The sequence below is a fragment of the Temnothorax americanus genome, unplaced genomic scaffold (genome assembly GCF_048541705.1).
Source record: "Temnothorax americanus isolate GAGA-0224 unplaced genomic scaffold, ASM4854170v1 Scaffold44, whole genome shotgun sequence".
Lineage (NCBI taxonomy): Eukaryota > Metazoa > Arthropoda > Insecta > Hymenoptera > Formicidae > Temnothorax > Temnothorax americanus.
In genome coordinates this window covers 594,460-613,907 of record NW_027509591.1, presented here as the reverse complement: position 1 = coordinate 613,907, position 19,448 = coordinate 594,460, and the positions used below count along the sequence as shown (strand labels likewise).

Sequence of the window (19,448 nt, the reverse complement as noted above, 5' to 3'; positions counted from 1 at the left end):
CGTCCGGAAAAAATCACGCGACTTACAATTTAAATCTTCAATTCTGATTCGCTTATAGCATATGGTGTCATCATTTCTTCCTAGTTCCTTTGGGCTTTGCGTTATATTTCCGAAGATACCCGAACAATACGGGACTCATAACGCAAAGCGTTAACGAAGCCTAAAGAATACGATTTCCGAAAGCAATGCGTTACGGGGTAACGCATTTTGCGTTAGTGGAGTCATAACGCAAAAAGATACAGAATAGGGCTGCTGGTCCGGGCGGGGAAGACGGGGAGAATCCAAAAAAAAAGATCAGCGCCCGGACAGGCAAACAAACAAACACACACAAAAAAAAGGAAAAGGAGAAAGAGAAAAAAACGTCAGCTTAACGGCAGCCCTCGCCCGGAAGCCCGGTCTCGGCTCTGGCTCCGCTGGCGGTCCCTTGGTCCTCGGGGCCCGGTATACGGCTGGGCCCGCAAGTACGCGGGAGCACAGTGGGGGCACCCCCGGAGGGTGACGTCCTGCTCCCCGCAGCCGAAACAAAAGTCGTGGTTGCGGGGCAGGGGGCAGTTGGCGTAGGTGTGCCCCCCGGAGCCGCAGTTCCAGCAGCCCCCACGTCTTCCACGCAGGGCCATGGCCTCGTCCACTTGGCCGCCCACCTGTACGGCGGCCTCCCTACGCTCCGGCGCCCTGGCCAGCGACCCCAGCTCTCTCCTAGCGGCCTTTAGTTGGCTGTGAGCCTCGTTCGCCTGGGCCCAAGCGCGGCGCTCGCTCTCTCGGGCGGCCTCCACCTCCGCCCGGACGGCCTGGAGGCTGTGCCCCAGCCGCTCCAGGTCCGCCCCCACTCCACGAATGGTGCCGTCGAGCCGGATCAGGCTCGCCATTATCCGGTCCAGTTGCCCAGGCTCTTGCTCCGTCTCCGTCTGCGTCCCGGCGTCTCGGAGCTCGTGCACTTCCGCCCTCTGGGTCGGGTATCGGGTCACCTCCTCTACCTGTTGGGCGGCATCGACCAAATCATCCCAGAAACTCGGGTCGAAACGGTCGACGAACCACCACACCCCGGGGTGGTCGTCGTAAAACCCCAACCAAATTTTGTGGGCCCCGCGGCTTGCCATCGTCACGCCGCCTTCGGCACCCTGAGTCCGTTCGGTACCGTCGGTAACACCTATTCAGCGGGGACAGGAAGGTGATACGGCTTTAGGTCCTGAACGTGTATTTTTCTGATCGGGGGTCCGTCCGGCCGCTCTAGTTTGTAGAGGACCGGAGAGATCACGCGTTTGATCTGAAATGGCCCATGGAACTTCGGTGCCAGCTTCCCCGCAATATTGTGCGCTGCCGACGACAGCACGTGCTGTCGCCGTAACACCAGATCGCCGACGCGAAACCGACGCGGTCGCCTACGAAAGTTATATCTCGCGACCTGCTGTTGGTTCGCCTGCTTTAAGTTTTCCATCACCCACTCCCTAACTGCGCTCATTTCCGCTATCCGCCGCGACCACTCCGCTGGGTCTCCATCCTCTGCTTCAGCAACGTTCTCGCGACGGTCGCGCAACGCATCGGGCGGCAACAACTCGCGTCCAAAATTTAAAAATGCGGGGGAGGTACCCAATGAAGAATGATTTGCCGTATTATACGCGAACCGCAGTCGCAGTAAATGCTTGTCCCATTCTCGGTGATCCTTCTCGACAAAGGCGACGATCATCGTCTTCAACACTCAGTTCACCCTTTCCACGGGTTTTGCCTGCAGGTGGTAGGGGGGTACCGTAACGTGCGTTATTTTGTTCTCGTCAGCAAAGCCCTTCATGACTTTATTTATAAACTCCGTCCCGTTGTCCGTTAAGAGAGTTCGCGGGGTGCCCCATCGCGTCACGACCAGGTCCTCGAGGGCCTCCTTTATCCTTGGCCCCGTGGCCGCCCGTAACGCCCGGATTTCTATCCATTTGGTAAAGAGATCTTGTACTACTAGCAGGTATTGGTATCCCGCTTTGCTACGGGGCAACGGCCCTATAATGTCCGCGGCGACGGCGGTCCACGGCCCCTCCACCGTGCGGCGGCCCATCCACCCCGCGGGACTCGACTGTTCGACCTTCGTTCGTTGGCACACATCGCATGTTCTCACATGCCTCGCCACGTCCGTAAATAGGTTCGGCCAGTAGTACGAAACGGCCACCCGGTGGTATGTTTTCTCGACGCCCAGATAATCCGCGTGAGGGGCATCGTGCGACTCGCGGAGGGCCTCCGCGCGAAGCTCCTGCGGCAACACCAGTTTCCAACGATCGAGATCCTCCACGATATCCGAAACGACCAGCTTCGGCCGCAGAAAATACAACCACCCCTCCACGATCCTCCAATGCGCGAACCTTCGGGGATCGGTAGCCACCTCGGTGAATCGTTTTCGGTACCAGCTATCCGATGTATCTTCGCATTCCGGGATCTCGGCCGCGACGTTCACGCTTCCGGCATCTCCCCCTCCCCCTCGTACATACGAGACAGCGCGTCCGGCACGTGTGTAGGGCCCCTTTACGGTATTCCACGGTATAGTCATATTCTAACAGTTCGAGGGCCCAACGGGCCAATCGGCCCGTCAGATTCTTCAGGTTAGGTGTAACCACCGCAGACTGCTGTGGTCAGTTACCACCGTAAATTTGTACCCTTCCAGGTAAGGCCGAAATTTTTGGATGGCCCACACCACGGCCAGACACTCCTGTTCGGTAACCGAATATTTCTTTTCGGGATCGGTCAACACGCGGCTCGCATACGCTATCACCCGTTCTTCGCTTCCCAGCTTCTGGGTCAGAACGGCCCCTAGCCCTACTGAGCTCGCGTCGGTCTGTAATACGAAGGGTTCTTCGAAGTTCGGGCATGCAAGAATAGGCGCGGACATAAGGCGCTCACGAATGCAGTCGAAGGCGCGAGACTGCTCATCCCCCCACTCCCAACGCCTATTCTTTTTTAACAGGCGGGTCAAGGGTTCACTGAGCGTGGCAAATTGCGGTATATACTTTCGGTACCACGAGGACATCCCGAGAAAGCGGCGCAATTGTCTCAAATTCCGCGGGGCCTGGTATTCCAAGATCGGCCGCACTTTATCCGGGTCGGTCGCCAAGCCCCCCTCCCCAACAATGAAACCGAGGTACCGGACCTGCGATTTGCAGAACTCGCACTTCTCCAGATTTACCGTCAAGCCCGCCGCCGCAATCCTATCCAAGACGCGCTTGAGCCACTTCATGTGCTCCCCAAAAGTTTCTGTCGCGATAATGATGTCGTCTAAATAATTGAACGCAAACGGCTCCATCTCAGGACCTATCAACGAATCGAGTAGTCTCTGAAAGGTGGCCGGGGCGTTGTGCAGCCCGTACGGCATCCTACAAAAATGGAAAAGTCCCATGCCGGGGACACTAAAGGCGGTTATCTCGCGACTGTCTTTCGACAGCGGTACCTGAAAATATGCCTGACTCAAGTCAATGGTCGATATGTACTTTGCTTTTCGCAGCTTGTTTGTAATACCCTCCATGTTCGGTATGGGGAATGCATCCTTTTTGGAGATGTCATTTACCCCGCGAAAATCTATGCAAAACCGGTATTTTCCGTTCGGCTTTTTAACCATGACTATAGGGTTCGACCACTGGCTTGAAGACGGTTCTATGATGCAGGCCTTTAACATTTTGACGACTACCGCGCGGATGGCCTCTTGGACTTTCGGCGATACTAGATAACACCGTTGTTTAATAGGCGCGTGCCCCTCCACGTCGATTTTGTGTTCCGCTAAGTTCGTAATACCCGGATCTTCTGAGGGGGCTGGTATCGTCCGCAGAAAGAAATCTAAGTTATTCTGTTGATCCGCCGTCAACTGCACTAATCCGCAGACCGGAGAGGTCGGTCTTGAGTCAAAACGGTAGCGATTACACGAGGGGAGAGGTTCACTGGCGCACAGTACAATTGCGCACGTTGCAATTGCACACAGTACTATTGAACACATAACGTCGCGCACCGTACGATTAGACACGTTTTAATTGCGCACAGTTCGTTTGAACACATTTTAATGGCGCACAGTTCAATTGGACACCGTTGCTTTTGGACACAACACATATTATTAACTTATTTAAATAAATAAACGTATGTGTGTGTGTGTGTGTGTTGCATTAGACACGGTTTTTGCGCACCGTACAATCGCGCACTGTACAATCGCGCACCGTTACAATCGCGCACCGTACAATCGCGCACCGTTCAATCGCGCACCGCTCAATCGCTCACCGTATGTACAATTGCGCACCGTACAATCGCGCACCGTACAATTGCGCACCGTTACAATCGCGCACTGTTACAATCGGCACCGTTACAATCGCGCACCGTACAATCGCGCACCGTTTAATCGCGCACAGTTAGATCAAGCGTATCTTAAATATTTATACGTTATGACTGGATACATCTGAGAAACGGCAATGAAGTGTAAGTTAAAACTGGAGTATGTATAATAATGTAATTATTAATAATTATATTATATCGTTCCGTATAAGTTTGCCTTGCATACCACCGTTTTGACAGATTTACTAACCTCTCGTAATGTGTCAGCGTAATAATTTATTTTTATTTCAGAAACATGCTTCTTTGAGCTTTATTTCGAATGCAATGTCAGTAAGTATTGTGTATTTTTATATTTCGTAAAAATACAAGAATGCAGTTCAATAACATTTCTAGCAATATTCGAAGAAGTATTAGATTCTTTATTTTCAGTGATGAATCAGATTCTATATTTATGTTATAGATAGCATATCACGGTGTTTTGTGCAGCATCTTCATCAGTGCTGAGATGGAAGAAGTTTATTTACAATGCAAATTGCTGTTTTCGTGTCCTTCAGGTAAGTTGCTAATTAATAAACTATTCGTACGTATATACTGTAATACGTATATACTCATGAGATTTGACATTTCTACTAAAGAATTTTTCTGTATACGAATTTATAATATATAATACTATTTATTAACATTTTTAAACGCCTATTTCAGGTATAAGAGAACTGAGAGCCGCATATCTTATGCATTTATAGCAATTTACATAGCAGGCCTGTTATTGAGCACTAAAAAAGAATTCATTAACAAAACACGAGATTCTTTTAAGCGAGAGTTGATTATAATTTTCTCCGCTATTAGAATCTTGTGAAATGTTATGAAAACATCAACGATCATCTTTTATCTTCCTGACTTTTTGGGAAATTGATCCTTTACTCTCAAAGCGTGTTTGTACAATGCCATTTATTGTCCATCACAAGCAGTCAAAACAAGAATCTACAAAGAGCAACATTATGTATTATATATATATATATATATATATATATATATATATATATACTACAAATATCCAATGCAATGTTACGGAATAATAAAAACGGGCCTCGGTTGTATGCGGTGCTCTCAGCGCACACGTACACGGCACGCACTTGTGTGCGGTACGAGAGTCACCACACTGTAGCAGCCTCGATCATATCAGCTGACAATCAGAGCGAGAAAGAAGAAACGATATATTTTCTCTCGCTCATTCGGCGCGCCACGTGCTGCAGGCTGCACTGCTGCAGTCGCAGTGTTGCCGGACGCATCGGTAGCATGCGATAGCATGCTGATCGACGAGAGGTTATGAGCATGACATGAGGTTATGAACTGTCATGACTTATGACAGTTATAACTGAATGTCTCTTGTACTTCATTGTGCGTCACTGACGCACGCATACACGTAAGAAGTGTTAGAAGAAGTAGTAACAAGTGTGAGAGTGTGTGCGCGAAAGAAAACGGCAGCGATATGATGGCTGTCAGCTGAGATGCTATACTCGCAACGACAGGTTTTGCTATCTGGGATATTATAAAAGTGGCCTGGTTATTTTTAATAAGTGCCAGAGGTGTCAATCGTGGCTGGCTACATTTAATTAGTTTCAGAGGCGTTAATCGTGGGCTAGCTAATTTTAATTCAGTGTCAGAGGCGTTGATCGTGAGCTGACTACTGATAAAATGTCACAAGCGTCAATTCTGGCGTTACTGACAAAATAAAATGCCAGAGGTGTCAATTGTAGGCTGGCTAGATTTAATTAGTTTCAGAGGCGTTAATCGTGGGCTGGCTAATTTTAATTCAGTGTCAGAGGCGTTGATCGTGAGCTGACTACTGATAAAATGTCACAAGCGTCAATTCTGGCGTTACTGACAAAATAAAATGCCAGAGGTGTCAATTGTAGGCTGGCTAGATTTAATTAGTTTCAGAGGCGTTAATCGTGGGCTGGCTAATTTTAATTCAGTGTCAGAGGCGTTGATCGTGAGCTGACTACTGATAAAATGTCACAAGCGTCAATTCTGCCGTTACTGACAAAATAAAATGCCAGAGGTGTCAATCGTGGGCTGGCTAGATTTAATTAGTTTCAGAGGTGTTAATCGTGGGCTGGCTAATTTTATTTCAGTGTCAGAGGCGTTGATCGTGAGCTGACTACTGATAAAGTGTCACAAGCGTCAATTCTGGCGTTACTGACAAAATAAAATGCCAGAGGTGTCAATCGTGGGCTGGCTAGATTTAATTAGTTTCAGAGGCGTTAATCGTAGGCTGACTACTGTTAAAATGTCAGAAGCGTCTATTTTCACGGTTGAGAAAAAATGTACTGTAAATATATTTGTCATTTTGTATTATAAATATATAAATAGTACATATATATCTATCTATCTATCTATCTATATATATATATATATATATATATATATATATATATATATATATAAAATAAAAGTTTGTGTATTTTACATTATTCACTTTCGGTGAAATAAAAATGCTAACACCCACAACCTATGTTCATAATACATAATGCGTATATATACATGCAATGTATACATACTCATACATATAATTGCGTACATGTATATATGTGTGTATACATTATAATACGCATTATATATAATATGCCTTACACTTCCGACATTGCATATATATATATATATATATATATATATCCAATACATGATATACATATATATATATATATATTTGAAAATTATCCAATGCAATATTACGGAATAATAGAAACGCGCCTCGGTTGTTACGCGGTGCTCTCAGCGCACACGTACATGGCACGCACTTGTGTGCGGTACAGAGTCATCTGTCACACACATGCTACCGAGGCCGTCGGTAGCAAAAAATAAAAATATCGACATATTGATTATTTTTTATTCCAATTCCTACCACCCTGTGGTACGGCGCTGTAATTCGCGTTAGAGTTCGCCGGTCTTCTTTACCGACGCCAATCAAGTTCGGCTACGGCTCCAGCATCCCCTTAAGCCTAACGCAAGTATGGATCGTGGCGTAAGCCACGTCCCAACGTAATGAGAACCGAACGCACCACGATAACGCGAGATTAATTTCGGCGCGATCGCGAGGAGACGCGGAATACTATAACAAACGCGAAATTGTTATAAAAGGTGCTCCACAGTGTCTTTGTGCACGCATGTGTGTTTGTCCAAGGAATATCTCACAGTCATGATGTTGTATTGACTAAAAAATGACGCAAATTTTGTCAAATGATGTCAAAATGATATCATTTTGATTGCGATGTGTTCTTTGAGTGGTATTAAATGCTATCGCGCTCCTCCTTTATTTTATTAACTCTCAGTATGTATATTTTACTGTGTACGCGTAATATTATGCTCACTGTATTTGTACAGGTGTTGTAATCGATGTTAACGGTTCAGTTTGAATGACTGTAATAATACTATTGGTACAGTAATTCTCATTGTGTGAGAAGATACGAAAAAAAATAATATTGAACGCATTATTCAGTAGTGTTATGCTTTTACGTGATGTATGTTCGTAAAAGTACAATTCGTCAAAATAAAATGATTTCTGTGTTGTGGCATGTGTCGAATAATATTCACACAATTAAAATTTATTTATATTACGTTATTATTATATATACGTTATTATTGCTGCTTTATCTTGAAAGTAAAGTTCTGACTTCGGTTTACAGCTGAAAGACTTTCTATGATAAATTTATTTACCTTTAACTGTATATTCTTGTGTAATTGTGGGCTGTGATATTTGAAAATTAATTGTAATTAGCTGAAATTAATTAATTTCTAGTTATTTTGATGTTAACGATTGGATAAATATCATGAAATGGTCTATGCTCTTACGCGGAAACACATTTTTTAAAACGTCAATCTCCTATGCTTCAACTTTTTTTTCTTGTTTATTATCAAACTGTCATGTTAATCATGAACATGAAGTTGGCATTATAATTGTACAATTATAACGTAAGATAATTTAATTTAAATTAATTTTGTAGACCAATGAAATTTATCTACCATTGCGTTTTTCTACGAAAACAGGTACTTTTGGCGATGAATGCTAATGTAGAAGATCGTGGCATCAAGGGGGACTGTACCCCTTTGATGGAAGCTGCTAGTGCAGGGCATGTAGATATCGTGAGTTTGCTGATTGCTCATGGGGCCAATGTTAACGCTCAGTCTACATCAGGTAAAATTATCCGTCAGTTTCATTTATTTTAACACCGCAATGTTGTAAGCTGTAACAACGCATTAAATTTATTTTTGCCAATATGTAAATTATTATCGAGATTACGCGGCGTTATTTCGGTCGATGATTGTTGCAAATGTATTTTTTATTGATCAAAGGCAACACATCTCTCATGTACGGATGTGCTGGTGGATACGAAGGGATTGTGTGTGCCTTATTAAATGCCGGCGCTAATGTTGAGGATCACAATGAGAACGGTCATACACCACTAATGGAAGCGGCGAGTGCTGGGCATGTTGAAGTCGTCAAAATCTTGCTTGAACACGGGGCCCGGCATCAATACTCATTCCAATGAATTTAAAGAGTCCGCATTGACCTTGGCCTGCTATAAGGGACATTTGGACTGTAACAATATGCATTATTTGTAAGAAGCTTTTCCTTCAGTTTTTAATAATTAAAAAAATTATCTGTCAGAAGCTTCGGAGTTTACATTTTTCAATTACATTTGAGTTTACATTTGACAAACTCTATACAATTTGCTTGCTTTTGTGCAGACATACTAATTGATCTTCATGTACAGTGAATAGAAGTTCTGGTGAATGAAAGTTGAGAAAAATACTGATTATTATTTGTTTACTTTTCAGACCTGCTATAATTACCGTACAATGGCGATTATTACAAGGAGCGAGTGATAATCTCGTAATAGAAATGGACACTGAAGATAAAAAAAAATTTGTCAATTATTGTCGAATGGATCCTATCTTATTTCAAGAATCAATCAAATTAGTCGGCCCATCCATTGTTAAACAACATGTTCGAGAGCCAATTCCTCCTGGAACACGTCTGCATATTACACTTCGATATTTAGCATCAGGAGACAGCATGACATTGACCTCATATGCCTATCGAATTGGCTTTAATACTGTATCAGAGACTTGCGAGGCAAAATGGAATACTTTGAAGGAAACATATTTTATTGATGACAGTCCAGAGAGTTGGCAAGAAATTGCCGACAAATTTCAGCGACTTTGGAACTATCCGAACTGTATAGGATGTATTGATGGAAAGCACGTTACATTGCAGGTAGAAAGACTTTTTATTATGAATTTTGATACAGGCGCTTCAATACTACACATTTATCATATGACCAATTTGTTATAACAGATGTTAGTCGAAGAATGTGGGTACTTATTGTGGACTATCTCTTATTATTAATGTTCGACGAGTAATAAAATATATGTAATTTGTCTTACAGGCTCCGGCAAATAGTGGCTCGACGCATTTCAATTACAAAGGACACCACAGCATCAATCTGTTAGCGATTAGCGATGCGAAATATCGCTTTGCTATGGTCGATATCAGTGCGGAAGGACATAGTGATGGAGGAGTTTATAAAAATAGTGAAATGGGAAAACGTTTCGAAGAAGATACATTCAAGCTGCCAAATACGAAGCCTATCGAAATTGATGGACCGGCACTGCCTTATGTGTTGCTAGCGGATGAGGCTTTTCCACTGACAACGTATGTACATGATGAGACCGTATCCGCGAAGTGGCAAGCTAGATCTCAGGAAGAAAGTTTTTCATTACAGGCTCAGTCGAGCAAGACGTACTGTAGAGAGCGCTTTCGGGATTCTAACAGCAAGATGGAGGATTTATAGAAGACCCATAATTGCAAGTGTTGCATATGCGAGAAAAATTGTTCAAGCAACAGTAGCACTTTATGACTTTATTATCAGTAATGAGGAAAAATTACTTTCCAAGAGTACATATGTGCATATAACTTCTGACTCTGACATATCTCTATTTATCCCTGATATTTGTACGTTAGTATTCAAAGACATTATAACAAATATCATTTAAGTTAACATTAAAATGTGTTAAATTGTGTTAAAATGATCTAGTTCAATTATTAAATATTCATTGTTATATTATTAAGAATATACAAATTAGTTCGTTTTTAACGATCAATGTTAAACGACTAATGTTAAATTTTGAACAAATTGAAGTGCATGTGTTCTTTATATCTTATTTTAGCTATTAAATTTTATTTATTGATATTTTATTTATATACTATTTATATATAAAAATATTAATAAATTGATACTAAAAGTTAATTTTAATAATCTTAAAGGCAAATCTTCAATAATGAAAAATATATGTATTGAAATGTGTTTAGGACTTTGGATTTGTCAATTCACAAAAATAAAACAACGAAATTTCAAGATCTAACGGGAAATAAATATATCGGAGAAAGATATATGCTTGATAATGATGGATATGTACTCTCGAGAAAATGTTATTGCCTTAATGGGGATTGTGGACCTAGCGGAGCATTAAACATTTTATCTTGCAAATTTGGAGCGCCAGTTTTCGTTAGTATGCCGCACTTTTATCTACCAGACCCGGGCTACAGGGAGAATGTAACAGGGATGTCGCCGAATGAGGAAAAACACCAACTATCGTTCATCCTGGGGAACTGGTAAATATATTATATAGAATATTATGAATAGAACACGGACGTTCGGGAAACCGGGCACGGGCCGAGAACCACTGCGTTCGTCGGATATCGGGTCCGATCGCCGAGCGTCACGCAAAGCTCGCAGTCTCCCCCCACCGCCCCCACCATTGAGTGCGATCGTCGAACGCAGCGGTTCTCAGCCTGTGCCTGAACGTCCGGGCCCTGTTAATATATTATGATGGAGGACAAGGAGAATACAGCACCTGTGAGTATATTTCTAATAATACTATTTACGCTTTTTATGATCTAGTACATGGGGAGAATAAATCACAAAACATATAATTTTGAGGTTAGTATTGTTCACAAATCAATATGAACATTTTCCTAATTTTCATGTGTATAATTTCGTGTACTAATTCAGGCGCTCGATTCTTAAAATCATTTGCAAGAGATACATATGCGACAGTTCTGCTCTTACAGAAATGTTGCAAGTTGATTGGTTAATTTTAAGCTTTGTGATAAATGATTTGCAACTTTTTTGTAAAAGCAACATTTGTGCAAATGAATTGAAGGATTAAGTTCCATATGTTTAATATAAAATATTACGCTAATTATAATGTCAAATATAAAACCCATGATATATTTGACATTATAATTAGCGTAATATTTTATATTAAACATATGGAACTTAATCCTTCAATTTATTTGCACAAATGTTGCTTTTACAAAAAAGTTGCAAATCATTTATCACAAAGCTTAAAATTAACCAATAAACTTGCAACATTTCTGTAAGAGCAGAACTGTCGCATATGTTTCTCTTGCAAATGAATTCAAGAATCGAGCCCTTGAATTAGTACACGAAATTATACATATGAAAATTAGAAAAATGTTCATATTGAAACCTGACGGCTATGAAAATGAGTAGCTATCGGATTAAATATTAAATTTTTTTTGCTTACAGCCTGTCAAGTGTGGATATTGTGGTTGGTTCGTTGGGGCTTTACTAAACACAAGTTTATCGAGACATAAATGTTTCGAATTGTATAATGATGAGACACAACTGATACATATAGACGACAATAACATCGTTACGATTGGTAAGTATAGCCTAATAACAAGTGCATTAATTACAATGTGTAACAGTTCTGTTATCGATAGTAGAGTTTTATTATCTATATATACCTTTCTTTAACAGTTGAAAAAGTTCAGTCATCGATGATTGATTCAGAGGATTATAATGAATGCCTCATTGCTGCAGTCCAAGCAAGACCAGCATTGTACGATAATCGAATTCCGGTAAAAGAAAGATCAAGTTTAATAAAGAAAGCTTTGTGGAAAGAAGTTCTTAATGTGTTGGGAGGTAAGTTTGTAACTTATAATGTCATCCAATTAAAACTTCTAATTAAAATGTTCTGTATACCCACAACAAACAAAAGTAAATTTAATTGAATTGACGAAATAGACACTTTTTTGTTTGGGTTACAATTTGTTCTTTTCTTTACATTTTTATTTCTTATTATTCGTATATAATAATTAACATTAAATGTAATGAACGAATAAACTCGGATACAAAATTATTTCTTGTTTTTTTATCAAGAATTGAAACAAATTAATAAAATATCATGTAAAATTGTTATCTAAAAAAGTAAAGTTTTGTAATTTTCAGTAAATCCAGAAGAAAAAGGCAATGTGGAACTGGTACAAAAAAGGTGGAAGCAACTGCGTGATAGCTATGTTAAAACCAAAAGTAAAGAGTACATTCCAAGCGGATCAGCTGCAAGTTCTTCCGCAAAGATCTCGAAGAAAAATTTTGGTTTCTATAACCAGATGAAGTTTCTTGACGACGTTGTAGGGAAATCATCGTACGTATTGTATTATCTTTGTTTACCTGTTATATTTGTTGTTTTGTAATGTGGCAAAATGATATAACGTAATGGACTTTTTGTTGTACAGGACTATCTCTAGCTTGCCGGATAAAAATATTGATGAAGATTCAGCAATTGAGGATCCTGTACAGGTCGCGCAACCTGAAACATCGTACGCTGTAATTGAACACACAGCGAGCGATGTTTCCCCATCGACGAGTCAGCAGCAACCAAATGTTTTTCTATCGCCGAGTCAGCAGCAACCAAATGTTTCCCTATCGCCGAGTCAGCAGCAACCAAATGTTTCCCTATCACCGAATCAGCAGCAATCAAAAGCAAAAAGTAAGTTGTACTTATTTATGTAATAATTCCTACTAAAATTGTCAGATAGTATAGTTTAGTAATAAATAAAAACATGTAATTATAATTAAATGATTTTTGGGATATAAAAAAACTTATTAAACTACTATCTACATACTGACGTTTTATTTACTGTTTTTTAGAATCAAGGAACTGTAACAACATCTCTGATGTAAAAGAGGTAATTTTATCAGCCCTGGAAGGCGAGTCTAAGAAAAATCCAGACGCCATCGATGGATTTTTCCTCCAAATAGAAGATAGAGTACGAGCCCTTCCAGCACGTGAGAGGGCTCAGTTTCAGATGCAAGTCCTAACGCTGTTATTTGACTTTGAACAGAAATTATCTCTTTTTTAGTTTTATTTTTTGTCAAGAAATATATTTATCGAGTTTTTATTACATTTAAGTATACCTCTACGTTTTATAAAAAAAAATATATATGTATCGAAGGGTAATTGAAAAAAATCTTCACGCAATATTTCCACATATAAATACTGAAGGAGATCGAGAAGGCCAATGGGAATGTACAAGAAAAGTCGAACTGCATTATTTGTTGAAGAATCCGAATCAATGGCGTTAACAAAATGTAATAAACGTAATAAATGTGTAAAATTGAGTAAGAAAACGATTGACATTATCTGGCACTCTGAAACCATTACAATCCCATTAAGATAAATACAGGTGTCAAAAAGCGTTAATAAGAAGGTGCATGTGAAGCGGTTACATTTAATTTTTTTTTCTTGCCATACAATATGTTATAAATAATTTAGTCGCAGATATACACATGACATAACATTGCACCCCCGCAACTCAGTCACGGCGATTGTTACATAAACGTACATATTTATTTATCACCGCATAATCCTTGATTTTATTAAAAATCATTATTCATTGCCCTTTCCCACTAAAAAGATAATGCACCAGTACCTATGAAGAAATTCGAATAAGCATTTCGAATTTCGATGCCATTGTTCATTTCTCTGCCTCTAGTAACTGGCAACGAGCTAAATCCTTGAGAAATTATATCGCGATCTTCAGGACTTAAATGCACATATGTACTCTTGGAAAGTAATTTTCCTCATTACTAATAATAAAGTTATGAAATGCTACTGTTGCTTGAACAATTTTTCTCGCATTTGCAAAACTTGCAATTATGGGTCTTCTATAAATTTTCCATCTTGCTGCTAGAATCCCAAAAGCGCTCTCTACAACACGTCTTGCTCGACTGAGCCTGTAATTAAAAACTTTCTTCCTGAGATCTAGCTTGCCACTTCGCGGATACGGTCTCATCATGTACGTTGTCAGTGGAAAAGCCTCATCCGCTACCAACACATAAGGCAGTGCTGGTCCATCAATTTCGATAGGCTTCATATTTGGCAGCTTGAATGTACCTTCTTCGAAACATTTTCCCATTTCACTATTTTTAAAAACTCCTCCATCACTATGTCTACCTTCCGCACTGATATCGACCATAGTAAATCGATATTTTGCATCGCTAACCGCTAACAGATTGATGCTGTGGTGTCCTTTGTAATTGAAATGCGTCGAGCCACTATTTGCCGGAGCCTGTAAGACAAATTACATATATTTTATTACTCGTCGAACATTAATAATAAGAGATAGTCCACAATAAGTACCCACATTCTTCGACTAACATTTGTTATAACAAATTGGTCATATGATAAATGTGTAGTATTGAAGCGCCTGTATCAAAATCCATAATAAAAAAAGTTTTTCTATATACCTGCAATGTAACGTGCTTTCCATCAATACATCCTATACAGTTCGGATAGTTCCAAAGTTGCTGAAATTTGTCGGCAATTTCTTGCCAACTCTCTGGACTGTCATCAATAAAATATGTCTCCTTCAAAGCATTCCATATTGCCTCGCAGGTCTCTGATATGATCTTTGATACAGTATTATGGCCAATTCGATAAGCATATGAGATCGATGTCATGCTGTCTCCTGATGCTAAATATCGAAGCGTAATTTGCAGACGTGTTTCAGGAGGAATTGGCTCTCGAACAACATGTTGTTTAACAATGGATGGGCCGACTAATTTGAGTAATTCTTGAAATAAGATGGGATTCATTCGGAAATAATTGACAAATTTTTTTTCGTCTTCAGTCTCCATTTCAATTACGAGATTATCACTTGCTCCTTGTAATAATCGCCGTTGTACGGTAAATATAGGACGCACCCAATATTGTCGTTCTTTTTTAGATTCTTCGTTTATAGCAATTACGTACAGTGCATACAATAACAATATTTTACGTCGCAATTCTTGTCGACGAAAAATACTATAACTTTGTTTAAATTTTTTCACAAAATAGAAAATGGCTAGCAGTACTGTTTCGGAATCCATTTTTTGCCATACAACTGGCTTCACCTTGGAGGTTATTATTACGTATGCCCTTTTAGGTGCATGCGTCACATGCGTGTTTGTGTGCGTGTGTTCAGTACGCCGCCAAACGGGTCCTACTGTCCCATGGAGCGGATAAAACGGAAGCGTAACCAGCGGATCGCCAATCATGGATCCGGTTCAACGGAATCTTTGAAAGGGCTCTATCGGAAAGATTCTGTGATTGGCGATCCGCTGGTCCGCTTACGCTTAATCCGCTCCATGGGACATTAGGAGCAAAATGTCGGCGTACCAAAACCGGCGGATCGTCTGTGATTGGTCGCAGAATTTGATACGCCCGGTACGCGCGTACCGCGATACGCGCCATGGGACGGCACCCTTTAATCTAACGCGAGAAATGGCCAAAGGTAGGGACAGTCATTCGGGCAAAGACAATACTGTCCTCAGTGATTTCCGAACGCGAAAACGAGACGCTGAGGCAATCGGCGTAGCGCGAAATACTGGAAGGAACGCGAGGAAAATGTACGGGATTACCGCGAGCAATAATAACACGCAATCACCGAACAACGCATCCGAACATAACTACCCTAACACGCACGATTCTCTGTGGCAATTAGCCACTCACAGACGGCCGATTAACGCGAATGATGTGCCGACGCGGGCTACAATGCAACCTACGTAATATTAGGTAATCCGATACGCCGTGAACACGGAAGGCGCGAGACACAACCACGAGCGCGGACATTATACGAAACGGACTCGCAGTAACAGATTTCGCCACGAATCTATCGCGATCTCCAGAGGCTCGCAATCGCGTCTTTATTTCAATTCCGCGGCCACGATACCATCCCGAGGCCTTTCGCTTTCGCTGTCGATCGCCATTCGATACGCGGTCTCCAGGGACCGTGCGCGTCGCGATGTTACAACGTTTTCCCGGACGAGAGCGTGTACCGGAGGGCGGCGTCGTGGCTTTACATCCCGATATTAATTACTGCGGGCAACCTCACCGATGTGATGTCTCCTCGTAGGGCTCCTCGCCGTCACCTCGTACGGAGGATCGTCGCAGCGTAACAGATTTTCCCGACTCGGGGCGGCTATCGCGTAGTTTAAGAAGAACAATTGGATAACTTGTTAGATCCGCCAGTGCGTAGTTAAAAATAAGTGCGAAATTAAGCGACCCAACTGGCCAGTATCAATTTATTTATTGACTCACTACGTTTCGACCTTAATTAGGTCCTTTTCAAGTGAGAAATACATAGATTACGCAACAATATCATGCGTCGCCAAATGCTGCGTCCAAGCCACATTGTGCGAACGCCACGCTAGAACGAATATGTACTGTCACGACTTTTTGCACTCCCGGACCGCTCCGGGACGTGAGCCGGATCAAAAGGACTTAGGAGAGCGGGATGGATGGCCTCTCCAGTGATTTCCTCGCACCTCCGATACTCCACGAAATGTTCCGAATGTTAGACGCGTACCTTCGCGTCCACGAAATCGCGAAAACCTAAACGAGACGCGAAACGAAGTGTGGAGGTGCGTGGAATCGGCTAGCTTGACCTAATCACGGGCGGGGTTAATGAAGGGCGGCACGGCACTCGGCGGGGTGACACGTTAATTTCGTACTCAGTCAGATAACAAAGAATATAATATTTATTGAGTACTGGTTGTCGGGAAAATAACAACGTTTATCCATCCGGCTTCGATCAAACATAAGATAATTTCGATAAATAAATCAAGAATAGCCGGTGGCGGGGTGTCGAGATTCATTTAACAGAACTAATTTTTCTGCGGACGCGAGACACCCACGGAGTATTAATTGGGCCTCTAATAAACCCGCTGAAGGTTCTATTCTCAAACAATTAATAATATGATATGAATAATATGAATAATAATAAGACGTTTAATATCACTCACGAGAGTGAGGTTCAACACAAAATGTCGCGAAATAAGGGTACGTCACGCTTGGATTGCGTGGAAACCACGTCCGGGACCGTACGAAAACTCTGTCGCAATAATCTTAACTTAACGCGAGATATTCGACTCGGGCGCAACGGGGAGGCGCCGAGTCATTCAACCAAGCGAGTCGCGATATCGCTAATAATGTTGGGCGCCAGGTGTGGAGAAGGCCACACCACCTTTGACTCGAAGTGCTCTTCTAATATCCACGGAACGCCAGGAAGAACTACGCAATTAACATCTAAACGCACGAAGCGTGTGAACGCCGGTAATTTCTTAACGCGAGTATAGGACGCAACGCAAGTAATACCGGACGCAAAGTTTCTCAACGCGAGAGCACAATTATCAACCCGTAATAACGAAATTCGAACACCGATCGATACGCTAACATCGACGCTCGAACATCAGAATTTCCCGACGCGAAGAAACGGAACGCAATTGACGAACTACCGGCCCGTAAGCGGCCGTATACCAAGGTCGCGAGGACAACGCAATATACTCGCGATACCGAACTCATTAACGCCTATCGCGATCTCCAGGGATTCGCCACAACGCTGGTACCACGGTTCCGCGGCCACGATACCATCCCGAGGCCCTTCGCTCTCGTTATCGATCGCGACATTACACTCAATCTTAACATACGTTATCCCGAGCGAGAGCGTGTACCGGAGGGCGGTGTCGTGGCTTTACATATCGCGATTTACGGGCAACCTCACCGGGAATACGCCTCCTCCTGGGCTCCTCGCCGTCGCCTTCCACCACGATCCTCGATCCTCCAGACAAGTATCGAAATACCCGACTCGGGGTGGCTATCGCGTATCTTACAAAACGATTCTCGCCGACGGACGACCAGAGAGTGAGAACGCTAGACCCGCTCGATTGCGGAATCGATACGGTACCCCCTCCTGAGGGGCGCGCGAGCCAATCGGGCGCGAGCTTGCAAGCCCGCGGTGTCCCGGCGCAGTGCTGTCGATCCGAGATCCTTCGGGGGCGTGCAACGGTCCCTCGGCGGCGTGCGACTTCTCAATTCTGTCCTTAGCAGCGGACGGAATTCGGTTATCGCCGGTGTGTCTCCGGTTGGACCCTGGGGCGGTAATCAGTCACCCCGTAGGTCGATGTTTTGTAGAGATCCTTTGCTGAAGCCGGGTGTTCACCCATGCTCTTGGGGCCCCGCTATCGGCGGCCTCGTCCGTCGCTGCCGTACGTGCCGCCCGCCTGCCGCGCTGCTCTCGCCAGCCCGCGATCTCTGCTGCTTCCGCGTTTGCCACCCCTCCCGGGTCATCGATCGTCCTTGATTTTCCTCGCCACGTACTCCCTCGACGGTGTGCCGTGGTGTGGGTGAGGTGCCGCGCGTATTACATTGCAAAAACAAAAGGAACGTCATCAGAACGTGGAAACGCAATTAATTATGACCCCTGGAGATCTCGCCGTTGCCTCCCTGGTCCGTCCCTGGGCGCGAAATTCCGCGTCTTGTGACGGCGGCGGGGCGCCGCGACGATGCGGCGAGCCGCAACGTCACAGTACATATAAATATGTCGATATAAAGATGGAAGCCATATCAGTGGTAAATCGTAAAAACTTACATGTAATGTGCGTCAAAAAAATAAAATAAAAGCATCCGAGAGTCGCAATGTAAGTTTTAGGAAAATAAGGCGGCTCATTTTCTCCACTAGCTCCGTACCGTGCCATATTCAAAGTCACAATGACATATAATACACAATAACTAAATACATAAGATGTGTTCCGAAAATAACCAAATCATAAACTAATTAACGTGTTCCGAAATACTACATACACAGACCGAACTCAATTACATGTTATACAGCCTCAATAATTCGATCATATATCGCAGGCAAATTCTTCGTATCCTTCTGAAGGTCGGGTCAAGAATTTTGAATGTAATGTCCTTAAAGTCGATAAAGATCTGTTAGAAGAAGCTCGTACCCGTATTGCCAATTCACT

General features: G+C 42.7%; 1 protein-coding gene across 1 annotated transcript; it reads right to left on the bottom strand.

Annotated features, from left to right (window-relative positions):
- Positions 1–1,147: 1,147 nt before the first annotated feature.
- LOC143903186 (uncharacterized) lies at positions 1,148–1,684 on the bottom strand. Its single transcript, XM_077416645.1, has one exon. It carries the CDS (start codon positions 1,682–1,684, stop codon positions 1,148–1,150), a length of 537 nt encoding a protein of 178 aa, XP_077272771.1.
- Positions 1,685–19,448: the final 17,764 nt, after the last annotated feature.

Coding starts and splice junctions, on each gene's coding strand:
- LOC143903186 (XM_077416645.1), bottom strand. CDS start 1,684: ATGATCGTCGCCTTTGTCGAGAAGGATCACCGAGAATGGGACAAGCAT.